Below are 12,456 nucleotides of genomic sequence, written 5' to 3' on the forward strand. Positions count from 1 at the left end.
TGGTGAGATCGAGCCCCACGTTGTGCTCCGTGCTCAGCGAGGAGTCTGCTGGAGATTCTCTCTCTCCCTCTCCCTTCCCCTCCCCCACTTGTGCTCACGTTCTCTCTAAAATTTAAAAAAAACCTTTAACGTTTTGGTGCTGTCATTTATAAAAGCACCAGTGTCTGTCGTAAGGAGAGCGCACTGACCCACACAGAACTAGGCGGGCAGCACCCAGACTTTTGACAGAAGGTCACACGCAAGCGTCAGGTGCCCGGGCTCACTGGCAGGCCCGTGACAAAGGCTCCCTCGCACAGAGACTGGAGCTGCGGGAGGAGGGACCCCTGCCCTCTCATCCTCCCCCTCCCCACGGGAACGTGTGCCTGCAGCTCCCGGGGGACAGAGGCTGGACTGTCCGCCACCGTGTGCCCGGGAAGCAGGCCTGGGGCCTGGCCAGCGCCGGGCACCGCTCAGGAGAAAGGCGTTGTGCAGGTGAGGCTCTCCCACGGCCTTCGCAGCTGTATATTCTCCAGGAGGCCGGTCTTTCCTGGGCACCTGCCCAGGTTGCTGGTCCCCCCGTGCCCCGAAGGCCCCTCTGCCTGAGAGCGCCTCCGGTTACCTGGAGCTTCCTGGCCATGGCCACCACCTCGTGGTCTGGGGGGTTGTATTTGTAGCAGTTGGAGAACATTAACCGGATGTCGGCAGCAAAGCCCTGCGCGTCTGGGTACTCACGGCTGTCCATCTTCTTCTGCAACACACAAGCGGCGGGGGTGAGGGGCGCTGCCCAGCACCCCAGGGCCCAGCCAGGCCCCGCATGCAGCACCTCACACCACCACACAACCACCATCCACGGCCAGCCCCAGACCTTGTCCCCGGGAGCCCCGAGGGACTGCATGGGCGCGGGACTTGAGGGCTCGGAAGAGAGGCTCCGGGACCCCCAGGGAGGCGGCCTGAACCCTGGCTCCCGCGGCCGCCACGTAACCTCTCCTTGCTCTATAGCTTCCAGCCCTACACGCCCCGTAGCTTTATACACAGAGAAGTCCCTGACGGGAGGAGCTCCAGGGCGAACAGGGAGCTTCCGGTAAACTTGCTGCCAACTCGGGGCGGGGGCGCGGGGGTCTCCTCAGTTCGCGGATCGAGACACTGACTTCATCGCTGTGAGAATCCAGGCATTGTTGGCCAGCCTGACGCTCGCAACCCAGCAGGACAAGGTGGGGTTGGTGGGGGTAAGACAACACGCCCGCTCACGGGGAGGACAGAAGCACGACCATTGACAGACACCGCGAAGTGGCACTTAGAACAAGCTGCCAGTCAGGGCACATGGAGGGGAACTGCTTGGTGAGGCAGCGAGCTCCCTGTGTCTGCACGGGTTCAAGTAGAAGCTGTCAGTCAGGGACCGCCTGTCGGTGGGGGGCGCCCGCTCTCCTGGGGACCATGCACCCCTGGAGGACAGTGTGGGTCTCGCTCGCACCTACACAGACCTGGACGCTGGCAGGTTGAGTGCAGCCCAACTCCGGGGCCCACAGCCTCTCTAGTGCCTTGGGTACGCACCCCCGCCAGTCACAGAGCTTCTGACAGCTCCCAGGCTGCATGGCTCCAGCCCTCAGCACAGCCTCCCTACTCTGGGGAGGCCCAGCTAGGGAGGACAAACGGGCACCCGAGACCTTCTCAACCCCTGCCAGATTTTCAGACTCTGGTCCTAACTTGACCACTGGCGGCTCTCCCAGTGGGGCGGGGGGCGGGGGCTGGGAACACACAGGCTACACGTTAAGTGCACGTGGGGTGCCCACGGACAGTCGGGCAGCTGTGTGTCGTTCCTCACTGTTTCGCAGACGACGGGTGTTTCTGAAGGGGAAGGCCAGAGCAAACCGCCGCGTGCATGCGGCCCCCGCTCGGTAGCCCAGAGGACGCGGCCTCAGCCTGCAGGTGCACCACCAGCACACCAGGGCCGGGCAGCCTCCCCACTCAGCCGCTCCCTGGCAGTGTGGCACGTACAAGTCACTGGTCTCACTGGCCTCCCGAGAGTTCTGGGGATTCCGAAGGGCACAGCGAGAGTCACCCTCATCTGGGTGACATGAGCTCTGCCGGCTCGGCTCGAGGCCCCAAGAGTCAAAGACGTGGATTCCGGGACTGGCTCCACCAGCAGCTCACTCGGGGCGGGCCCTCCAGCCTCAGCTTCCCCATCTCGAAACACCAGGGTACGTGCAAAGGCCTAGCCCCTTTACCCCCCACCACCCCAAATCCCAGCCAGGACACTGTGTGCGGAGGCCGAATGGGCGCACAGCCACCCACTGCTGGCCCAGAGCCAGGACCCCACAGACCCTGAGCAGGGAGAGCTCGGCCTCGGACTTGGCCTGGGAGCCCCGTTCCACCCACTGCCCCATGGTCAAGACCGGCTAGGAGAAAGCAGGCCTCAGGCGAGAGCAAATCCAGACCACGGTTAGGAATCCTCCCCGGAAAGAGGGGCAACGGTGCACTCTGCCCTCCTCCCACCTCTGCTTTGCTGGAATCTTTCCATTTGTTCTCTACTCACGCCAACTCACAGGGATAAAACACCATCCAAAGGAAAGAACGTTACTAGGCTCCCAGCAGGGGCAGGACGGAAGGTATCCAAGGAAGAGGCTCGGACCCCCACGTGCTTCACCCAGCACCACCAACCCACACAGCAAGGTCTGTCCTGCCCGAAACCCCCAAGCACCCCAGGGGGGAGGCTCCAGTATGGAGATTCTGCCCCAGGCTGGCATCACTGGGAAACCAGGCAGAATGCCAGTTCACAGGGGAGGTGGGCTACAGTCCCCAGTGGCCAGGGGCATTCCTGAAGGGGCCAGAGATCAACACCATGCTGGCTCAGAGCGCTACCTGAGGGAGGGCATGTGTGCTGGGGCCCCAGCCGATCGGGGGGTCAGGAACCCCACCTGCGTGTGCTCAGGGAAGACCCCCTGGGAGTTCATGGCAGCCCTGGGTCTGCTGCCCTTGGGGTCACTGCCGCCCGGGCACTTTCTCGCTCACGGCCCAGCACAAGCCTGCTCTCTGCTTGGACACAATGGGCCGGACCCAGAACAAAACCCACTGAGGCCCAGGGAGGAGCCCCTGGCCCGGGAGGCCCGGGGAGCCCAGGCTCTGGGTCTCGAGTCTACCTCCCCTGCTCCAGGGCCCCTCTCTGGCCAGGGCGGGGTGGGTCACCCGAAAGGGCGTCCCTGCGGACGTCACAAAACCCGCACACTGAGACAGGAGACAGATTCCAGCGGAACGAAGGACCGCGAGGCCCCAGGTTCAGTGACGACAGGCAGAATGCACCTTCGTCCCAGACGCGGCCGGACCCATGCCAGCAGCGGGCCATGCGCCTGCGCCATGCTGAGCAGCCCCCCAGCCAGCACACAGCCTGGACGACGGCAGAGGGGGCGGCCCGCACGCGCCCCGAGCCCCCGCCACACGGTACCTTGACGGTGCTGAGGTCCATCGGGTGCTTGATGATGTCGTGGTAGTCGTGCAGCTCCAGGGCCTCGGCGTCCACCGGCTTGTAGAAGGGCCAGGCGTAGGCCGCGTGCTTCTTGGACAGCATCTCCTTGAGGATGCTGTCACAGTGCCGCAGGTGCTCCGACAGCTTGCCCTTCTTGCCCGCGTGCTGCGGCACCTCGCCGTCCTCCAGGTCCTTCTTGGGCGGCTTAATGGGGCGGCCCCCGCTCTCCCGCCGTGCCACCACCTTGGCCTGCTTGGGGTCTGACAGTGGCGGGGGCGACTCGCTCCGGCTGGCAGTGATGGCGGACGTTGTGGGCGTCGTGGTGTCTGCTTTCCGCTTCACGCCCTTTTTCTGCGACAGCGAGACAACCGGTGAGCCCCAGGACCGAGCACGGGGCGCGAGAACGTGAACGCTTGCAGCTGCGCTTCCAGAGCGCTCTCCGCCAGGCGCCGAGCAAAGCGACGGCATGCACAGCCACGCCTGTCCCCCTGGCTGCCCTCCCGCGCCACGCAGGACACCGAGGCTCAGAGGGGCCACGTCTCAGGCCCAAGGTCACACAGCTGGTAGTGGGAAGGCTGGACTCAGAACCCACCCCCCAAGCCGCCCCACGAGAGTCCCCTCCGCCTGCCCCCAGGGCTCCGAGGTGACGCCCGAGCACTGTGAGGTGTGGCATGCAAGTCACCTGCGTCGAACCTCAGGCCCATGTGGGGGGCTCCAGAGACAACATGACCGAGGTGGACCTGGCGCTAGGATCATCCCCAAGCAGGACCCAGGCTAAGGGACAGCAGAGACGCACAGAAATCCCTGCTTAGAAAGGCCAGTGGGAAAGGCCCAGATGAGGGCCTCCAAGCTGGAGCTCCGATGACAGCCGTCGTGGAGCGGGCCGAGGCCAGGAGCAGGAGGAGCATGCGGGGCTGGGGCAGGGCAGCAGCGGTGGGTGTGGGAGCAAGGGCTCCCGGGGGCTGACTGGGCAGGTCTGGACTGGAACCCTGAAGGCAGAGGGAGCCAGAGAGAGCTGCTGTCCACAAGGGGAGGGAATGTTAAAATGGTCCGCAGAGCCCCTTGTGGGTGTGCAGAGGGCAGACACTCACACGGGCTGTGCCCCGAGGGTGAGAACGTGGGGAATACCCGTGGGTCCTGGACCGTGCGGGTCTCTTCTGGCACCGCGCCCGGGCGCCCACGGGCATCACGGTGCGCTGTGCAGCCCAGGCTCAGCACGTCCCCGAGACCAGCTCAGCCAGCTCCCCGCCTCGCAGACCTCTCAGACTGGCAGAGGGGCCCCTCGGAGCCGCACCGCCCAGGCTGACGGCCTCATAGCGACCTGCTCTCTGGGCCGCCACCAGGTCTCTGCCCCAGCCAAGCCGCCGCCCCCAGGCTGTCAGGGCACGAGCTGGCTATCCACAAACACGTGTGGGCACCCACAGGACACCAAGCGTGTGCCACAGAGGCCCGGGGGGAGCTCACCCGGCCATGGCAAACAGGACATGCTCCAAAACCAGCCGGGCACGGTGTAAGGCAGCCTGGCCCGGTGCCGCCCGGAAGTGCAGGCAGTGAAGGCCACGGGGGAGGGAAAGCAATGGCGGGGGCGTGTTACCTTGGGGGGGGCCACTTAACCCCCCCGAGCGCCTGCTTCCTCATCTGTAAGATGGGGGAAATACTGTCTGGCCCACAGGGCCGCTGCGAGGGGCAAACGGAAGACAACACACATCAGCACCCGGCACGGGGCCTGCCCCGGATCTCACAAGGAGCACGGGCTCTGAGCCCAGACCCGGCCAGGACGGTCCCTGCCATGAAAGTGCCCAGCCACACACTGGGGAGACGGACGTGCTGGAGCTCACGCGAGCAGGGGCGCACAGTGCAGGCCGCGGGCACTGGCTCCTCACCGTGCACCAGGCTGCTGCCCTAAATCCACATGTGAGCAGGGGGGCTCCGGGACCCCTCCACCCTCCTCCCGCTCAGTGACCCATGCCCTGCGAAGGCCAGGGCTTCCGGGCCAGAGAAATTGGGGTTCAGAGCAGGGCACCCTCACCAGCTGTGTGACCTGCAGCTCCCTGAGCCTCGGTCTCCCCGCCTGCGTTAGGGGCAACAGCCCAACCTCATGGGCACAGAGAGAATCACTCCAGTGTCACGTGTTCCAAACACCCGATGAGAAGTCGGTGCCCAGGGACAGGTGCCCGCCCCACACCTGCCCAAATCCAGGAACCCGGCCTGGTGATGGGACAGCCAGCTGACCTTGTCCCCAGGGTCACTCACCTTGACTACAGGTGGTGTGGGAGGGACCACAGGGATGATGGGCGTCGAGGGAGGAGGTGGGGCAGCAGCCGGGGCAACGGGGACCGACGTGATGTTTGCAGTGATGGTTGGCACTGGGGTGGCAGCAATGACAGGCGTCTGGGAGACAGTGGGGGGGACGCTCTGGAAGGGGGTTGCTGGGGAGACAGAGGACACAGCCGCCACCTGCTGTGTACCTTGAAGACAAGGAAAGGACGTTGAACACACCAGGCTCTACCTGCCAGCTGGCTTCCGGAAGCTTCCTGAACCATCCCGTCCAGCCAGAGCACATCAGTGCCGGGGAGCCCCTCCTCCTGAGACCCCTGGCCCTGCACCGTGGCTGCCTCCATGGAACCAGCCTCCACAGGCGCTCATCCAACAAAGGAAAGACCCTCCCTCTGGCCAGAGACCAGAGTCTGAATGAGGAAGCCTGCACAAGGTGCAGCCTGGAAGGGAGAGCGAGGCCTGGGCCCGAGAAACCGGGGGTTAACTCAGACTCCACCAATAACCAGCTGAGTGACCTGGGCAGAGCTACTTAACCACCCACGGTCCTATCTGCAAAGCGGGGTGGCTGGCACTGGTGGTGACCCACCGCAGCCTCCTCGAGGGCTGGGGAGCTGGGCCAGTCTCTCCATCGGGGCGCACCTCTATTCCCTGTTCCTGGACCAGGTAAGACCCCCAGGGCTCCTAGTGCTAATCCTCATCCCCACCACCCTCCCTCACGGGTGACACAGCCCCTCTCCTGTCCCAGAGCATACAATACCAGCTAGAGAGGCAACGTCCTAGGGGGACAAAAGGACCTCCCATCTAGACTTCTGGAAGAGGTGGCCTCTGCACGCGGGCACAGCAAGACCAGTCTCCCCACCAGAGTAGGCTCAAAGGCAGATGGTAACAACGCCACCAAGAGCCAGCCGTGTCGCCCCAACTTCACAGACAGGGACACTGAGCTCAGAGGGGCCGAGACCCGCACAAGAAATGCTGTTGTCATGTCCCGGGGGGCGGGGTGTCAGGACAGAAGGACGGCACCGTCCACCCCGTTACCTGCACTCTGGGTTCCTGCAGCCGGTTTCCGGCCTTTGCCCTTCGGAGCAGGGGGTAATAATTCAACTTCCTCCTGGGGCATCTGGGCCACTTTCTGCAGAAAAATTTTCTCTAAGGCTTGGGCCATTAGCACTATGTCATCTGTGGGCTGAAGACACAGGGAGAGCCAAGGTCACTTGTTGGGCAAGGGGCCACGTGCTTGCAAACACATCACCGGTTGTGGCTCAAGAAAACATTTATTCAAAAATCCGTTCAGAGATTTGGTAGGGCAGGCGATGGGGGAGGCGAAAGGACCTTATTTTACTGTGGGGACTCTTGAAAGAATTCAGAAAACCAAGAACAAGAATCACCCTTTGGCCTATCCCGTGCAGAAAACAGAACCTTCCACTCAGTTCAACTCAATTCATCTTTGCTATATCCTGTCGCGATCGGAAAACAACAAAAACCCCACCAAGTCAGGACCACGTGGACCTTCCCTAATCTACTCTTCTCGCTAAAACCATCTTCTTGCTAAAAACCATCGTGAACACATGCTCCCTGGTCATGCAGTGGCCTGGCCACGTGGGGCGGCTGCAGGTGGATGTCACGGTGCGCTCGGCTGCCCTCCGGTCGCCATGCGTGTGCACGCTGCAGCTCTGCCCCATGAGCCCACGCTGACCCCAGCACTGTCCCGACAGCTGGAGTTTCGAGGTCCGAGGGCACAAACAGTTAAAGCGTTTGATACATAAGGCCCCCCCACAAAGGCTGCTTCGGGCTTCACTCCCCCCCCGGGGGGGTGTGGACAGCACATGGGACCCCAGAGTGGGGACTGGAGCCTGGGGGTGACACGCCCCCCCGTCTGAGAGCCACCACAGAGCCCAGGCCCGGCCAGAGGGTCCCCTCGGCACTCGGGGAGCCATGCCTCAGGTGCTTTCTTACCTTGTTATAAATGTAACAATTTGTAAACATGGTGTTGAAGTCCTGCATACATTCGCTCGCGCTCCAGTAATAATTATTTTCTAGTCTCTTCTTAATAGTCCCCATATCCATTGGGTTTTTTATGATTTTATGATAATCCTGGGAAAGAGATTTTCAGAGGCATCATCAGCAGATTCTGAGGCGTTGTGTTCGCCGTCCCCGAGGAGGGCGATTGCACACGGAGCGTCTTCTCGGGTGAGCTGGGCACCGGGGTCAGGCCAAAGGCAGTGTCTGGTCAGCTGAGGGCAGGTGCAGAGTCTAGGGCAAGCACCCGGCCCACTTCCAACCCCTGCCACACCTCTCGCCCGACAGGCTCCACATGGACAGGCGGTTCTTAGAGATGCACGGAACTGGGCAGCTGGGGCAGGCCCCAGAGCTGATCGGCACTGTGGTGAGGGGGCCGAGCCCCCTCTCAGACTCCAAACCCAGGGCCCGCCGGTGACCAGTACTGAGCTGTGCCGAGAACCCAGGCCACCAACTAGTGGCCCAGGGCTTCCCCAGGCAACACTGGGGGTTTCTCTATTTGGGTCCAAATAAGAAACCCATGAGAAGACTGGGCCAGCACTGAAGGGGCAGATGGGCAGCTTCGCCTGGAAAGAGGGCCACAACCTGCCCTGAGCATCTGACCGCAACAGGGGTCAGAGGCATGGTTCTACAGGAGGGTACACAGGAACAGCAGGGAGGCACAGGTTCTCCCCCGCTCCCTACATTTGGGGACCACCGCCCTCCACACTCCCACACCCGAGGAGCCCCTCCGCTCCTCGGTCACCACAGGCCCTGTGCCGTGCCTGGCTTACCGGCACCACAGCTGCCTGGGCCCAGGGGCAGTCCTTCCAGGAGGGGGGCGACAGGGGGGCAGGGATGCCAGTGGGTAGGGGAGGGGCAGGGATGCCAGCGGGGGGGGGGGGCACTCACAGGCAGGTTTAGCTTGATTGCGTCCACGGGCTGGTAGAAGGGCCAAGCAAACTGGTGTTTCCAGAGCGTCTTCACCACCACATTCTGCATGTACTGCAGCTGGTTGGTCTTGCGGCCGGGCTTAGCGGGGTTGGAGACCTCCGGCGGGGGCGGGTTCACCGGGCCCGGGGCTGCCGGGATCCCCGCAGGGGCGACCGTCGTCGTGGTGGACATCCTCCGCGGCTCACTCACTGGCCGTCACAGCAGCCGCTCGAGGCCCTCGCTTCCACTATGCTCCTTTCGGAGGCCTGACATCCCATTTCTGGGCCCAACCGGGCAGCACCTACAGGGGAGGAGGGACGGCAGAGACAGGCCAGTCACCCAGGCCCCACCACCTCTCCCAGCCTCGTGGGCTCCCGAGCACACCCGAGTGGTCACAGTGAGGCCAGCTCACGTCACTCACGCCACTCGCCCTGCTCAGCCCAGCCCTCACCTGTCACGGACCCACTCTCTAACTACTGCTCTCAAGCTGGGGCAGGGACGTGACGTGAACACGGGCCGCCTGGGCAAGGGCGGGTAACGCAAGGGCGGGAAGGTGGCGGTCCAGGCACACAGCCAACGGTGGGGGGCGGGGGCCCAGGACACGGCCTCTCCTGGCTCACTGCCCACCAACTGCCTGCCTACTGGGGGCTGACTCAGGCTGTTCTTGATCGTGGCAATTTTGGGGGAATGATGCACACGTAGAGAGCGCTCCGGCATCAACCCCACAGAGCTGAGCTGGGCAGGCAGGGCGTTTGTGGAACCACGCGAGGCGTGCGGAGCTGGGCCCCTTTGGGGCGAGGTTCCGATGTAACCATGAGAACCAGAGCTGGTTTTGTGATGATGAGCCAAGGTGTGACACGCCCAGCCCCAGGCCAATAGGGGCGGGCAGGAGGAGGTGCACCTCACCCTGGCTCTCAGCAAATGCGGGCCTGCTGCAGACCTCATGCATCCCCCACCAGCTTTCAGGAATGTTGGCCAGGCTCACGGCTGGGAAGGAAGATGACCAACTACGCCCCAGAACCAACAGGCCAGTCCCGACATCTGAAGCCCCACTGTTTCCTGGACAGAAGCTGCTGGCCCCACTTTTACTTGTAGGGCCCAGAGCAGACTGGGGGCCGCACGTGGAATAAGAACACCAGGCCGTGTCTGTGTGCCCTGCCAGACTTTGTGTTATGTGTCCTTGTCACGATATACAGATAGGTTGGGGCTCAGTGGCAGCGCCCACAGCACGAGGGGCCAGACGGAGCTGGGGGACAGAGAGCAGAACATGGGGGCGCTGGAATCAGCCAGCCTTCTTACGACTTGCACAGCAGATCGTTCAAGCTTTGAGAATCTCGTGAGCTGGTTAACATCCTGTTGGTAGCTTGCCACCTGCCAAGTGGGCGTGTTTGCACCAAAGTAATTGGCGCTTGCTACAAACCACTCCAACCAGAGTGAAAAGGGTTCAAGCAGACAGCAGGTGCGTCTCGCCCACCAAGACCTGCTCCACATTCAAGGGACACCCTGGAACCCCCTCGAGATGCCACGCCCATCACCCCGGGAAACCCAGGGAAGCCACAGCCGCTCCCCTCTTCCACACCCTCCCGGGCGAGCTGGCCCCTCTCCCGCTTCTCCCTCTCGCCAAGGTGGGGCCATGGCACGGGCAGCACAGTGCCCACGGCCGCCACCAGCTGCTCAGTGGGGGCAGCGCTGTGCCAGCTCACACTAATGGCACTGAGGGTGGGTCTTCACCACCAGAAAGCCGTGGGAGCCTGGAGCAAAGCAGGGTCAACCCTCACACCCCGCTGCCCCACCCCCAGCAGGCCAGCAAGTGCAAACTTGGCCTGAGCACCGCCACTGCCTGCGGGGATCTCCCCTGTGGCCTGCCCTCCCTACGTGTCCGGCAGGTGGATGGGTGCCCAGCACCTAGCACCTGCTGCTGCTGAGGTGCATGAGCCAAAGTGCAGGCTGGCCTCCTCCAAGCATGAAGACGGGCAGGCATGCTCAGTGCAGGGACAGGCTCAGGCTGCCAGCAGGACTTGAGGCCTGCCCCACGGCCTCCCTCCTCCAGCTCTGGCCACCGCTCCAAACGTGTGGCTGAGAGGAAGCCAGCTCTGGCCACAAACACAGGAATGCATCCCCAAACCTGTCTTGAGGTAAGTGCCCGGGGGCAGCACATCAGCTGCCACAAGGCTGAGCCAGGTGCTTGGAGGGGCTTCCTGGACTCTGCCACACACCAGCCCCCCGCCACTGCCCACCACTGCCAGGGGACCCCAGACCACAAATGAGCCCAACCCCGCCCACCACTGCCCACCACTGCCAGGGGACCCCAGACCCCACACCAACCCAACTCCCTCCCCCCCCCACTGCCCACCACTGCCAGGGGACCCCAGACCGCACACCAGCCCATCCCCCGCCCACCACTGCCCACCACTGATGGGACCCCAGACCGCACACCAGCCCATCCCCCGCCCACCACTGCCCACCACTGATGGGACCCCAGACTGCACACCAGCCCAACCCCTCCCCGCCACTGCCCACCACTGCCAGGGGAACCCAGACCGCACTGCTGGAGCTCTGAGCAGAGTGCCTGGGGCTGGCACATGCTCCCTGACGGCCAGCGGTCACTACAGGCCACAGGAGTCCTTCCACAGTGGCCCAAAGCGAAGCCTGCCTCCAGCTCGACATCACCCACCCCGGCAGAGTCCGTGAGGCTCTAAGGAGACACGTGCAGAAAGGGCTGGGCAGTCTCCAGCACACGGGTGCCCACACTCTGCCGGACTGACGGTAAGGAGCCCACCCCCTTTCGGCAAACACTCCGCTGAAACAGGGCGGGACCTCCCTCCCCCACCCAGACCCCTGCAAACACCTGGGGACGGCCGCAGGGCTCGTGGCGTGCTCTCAGGGTGGCAGTGTCCAGCCCTCTCCCTCCCTCAGAGCCCAGCAGCCCAGGCACCAGCTCCTCGGGGTGGGGGTGGGGGCAGCCAGAGCATAAGGGGTTGGGGGCCCCTCACAAGCCCTGCCATCCCAGATGCCAGGACCCACCTCTCAGGAGACCAGCAAGGGGACGGTCAGAGAGCCTGACCCCTGTGAGCCGCCCCGGGGAGGGAAGACGCTCAGAGAGGCTCCCCCGGCATAAAACTGCACAGGTCACCGAGCACTGTCCCCTGTGGGGTGGCAGGCAGAGTGAGTGGTCGTGTCCCTGCAGGAGCACGCACACCATCATCTTTCAGACAGAGGCCAGACCTGGGGGTCAGTCCTCTGCCCAAAACACAGCGGGATGGCAGGTCCAGGACAAGCCGAGCTACGGTGAAAGCTGGCCTTGCCTTTCTCCCCCGGATGCTTCTCCAAGCCAGAGAGTAGTGTGACAGACACTGCCGAGCACGCAGGAGAGCCACAGGCCACCTTGGGAAGCCCCTGGCGGGAGGCAGTGGACAGAAAAGGGCCTCCTGGGGGCCCACAGCCGGCAGGCACCAAGCCCACGCCACGCACGCCAGCCCACAAGGACAGGGGCTTTCGCCCTCGCTTGCGTTTCTGAACAGGTAGGTTGTGTCCGGAACAGGCTTGTTTCGCGAAAGGAAAAGCGTGCAAAGTTATTTCTAGTTTGAAAATCTGCTCAAGCACAAACCAACCCAACCCTGCATTCGGTCAACGGCCAAGTGTTTGCAGCTTCTGTTTCTCCTCCTCCGAGGCCTGGGGACGCGCTGCCCGGGGGTCAGGGGGAGGGCTGAGCAGCCCAGCGCGCTCCCTGAAAGGGAAATCCTAGGACCACCATGAGTCCAAAGTAGGGACTTGCGCTCAGCAGCACTGCCAGCCCCTGGGATGCAGGTGGC

At 63.6% G+C, this 12,456-nt stretch overlaps 1 protein-coding gene across 2 annotated transcripts in view; it reads right to left on the bottom strand.

The window, feature by feature from the left end:
- Nucleotides 1-12,456, bottom strand: part of BRD3 (bromodomain containing 3) — a 35,880-nt gene that overhangs the window by 12,545 nt on the left and 10,879 nt on the right. The window contains exons 2-7 of one of the 2 annotated variants that reach the window (XM_045883472.3): nucleotides 8,624-8,945; nucleotides 7,670-7,807; nucleotides 6,752-6,899; nucleotides 5,693-5,907; nucleotides 3,419-3,790; nucleotides 599-727 (exon numbers count right to left, since the gene is read on the bottom strand). In XM_045883472.3, the coding sequence (XP_045739428.1) occupies nucleotides 599-727; nucleotides 3,419-3,790; nucleotides 5,693-5,907; nucleotides 6,752-6,899; nucleotides 7,670-7,807; nucleotides 8,624-8,836 (1,215 nt within the window). In that variant the 5' untranslated portion in view covers nucleotides 8,837-8,945. Of the gene's footprint in view, nucleotides 1-598; nucleotides 728-3,418; nucleotides 3,791-5,692; nucleotides 5,908-6,751; nucleotides 6,900-7,669; nucleotides 7,909-8,623; nucleotides 8,946-12,456 lie in introns of those variants that run through there. The other variant, XM_054509483.2, reaches the window with a different exon arrangement.

This window comes from Mirounga angustirostris, unplaced genomic scaffold, assembly GCF_029215605.1.
Source record: "Mirounga angustirostris isolate CCGP_5_RB_7025 unplaced genomic scaffold, mMirAng1.0.hap1 SCAF_15, whole genome shotgun sequence".
Classification (NCBI taxonomy): Eukaryota; Metazoa; Chordata; class Mammalia; order Carnivora; family Phocidae; genus Mirounga; species Mirounga angustirostris.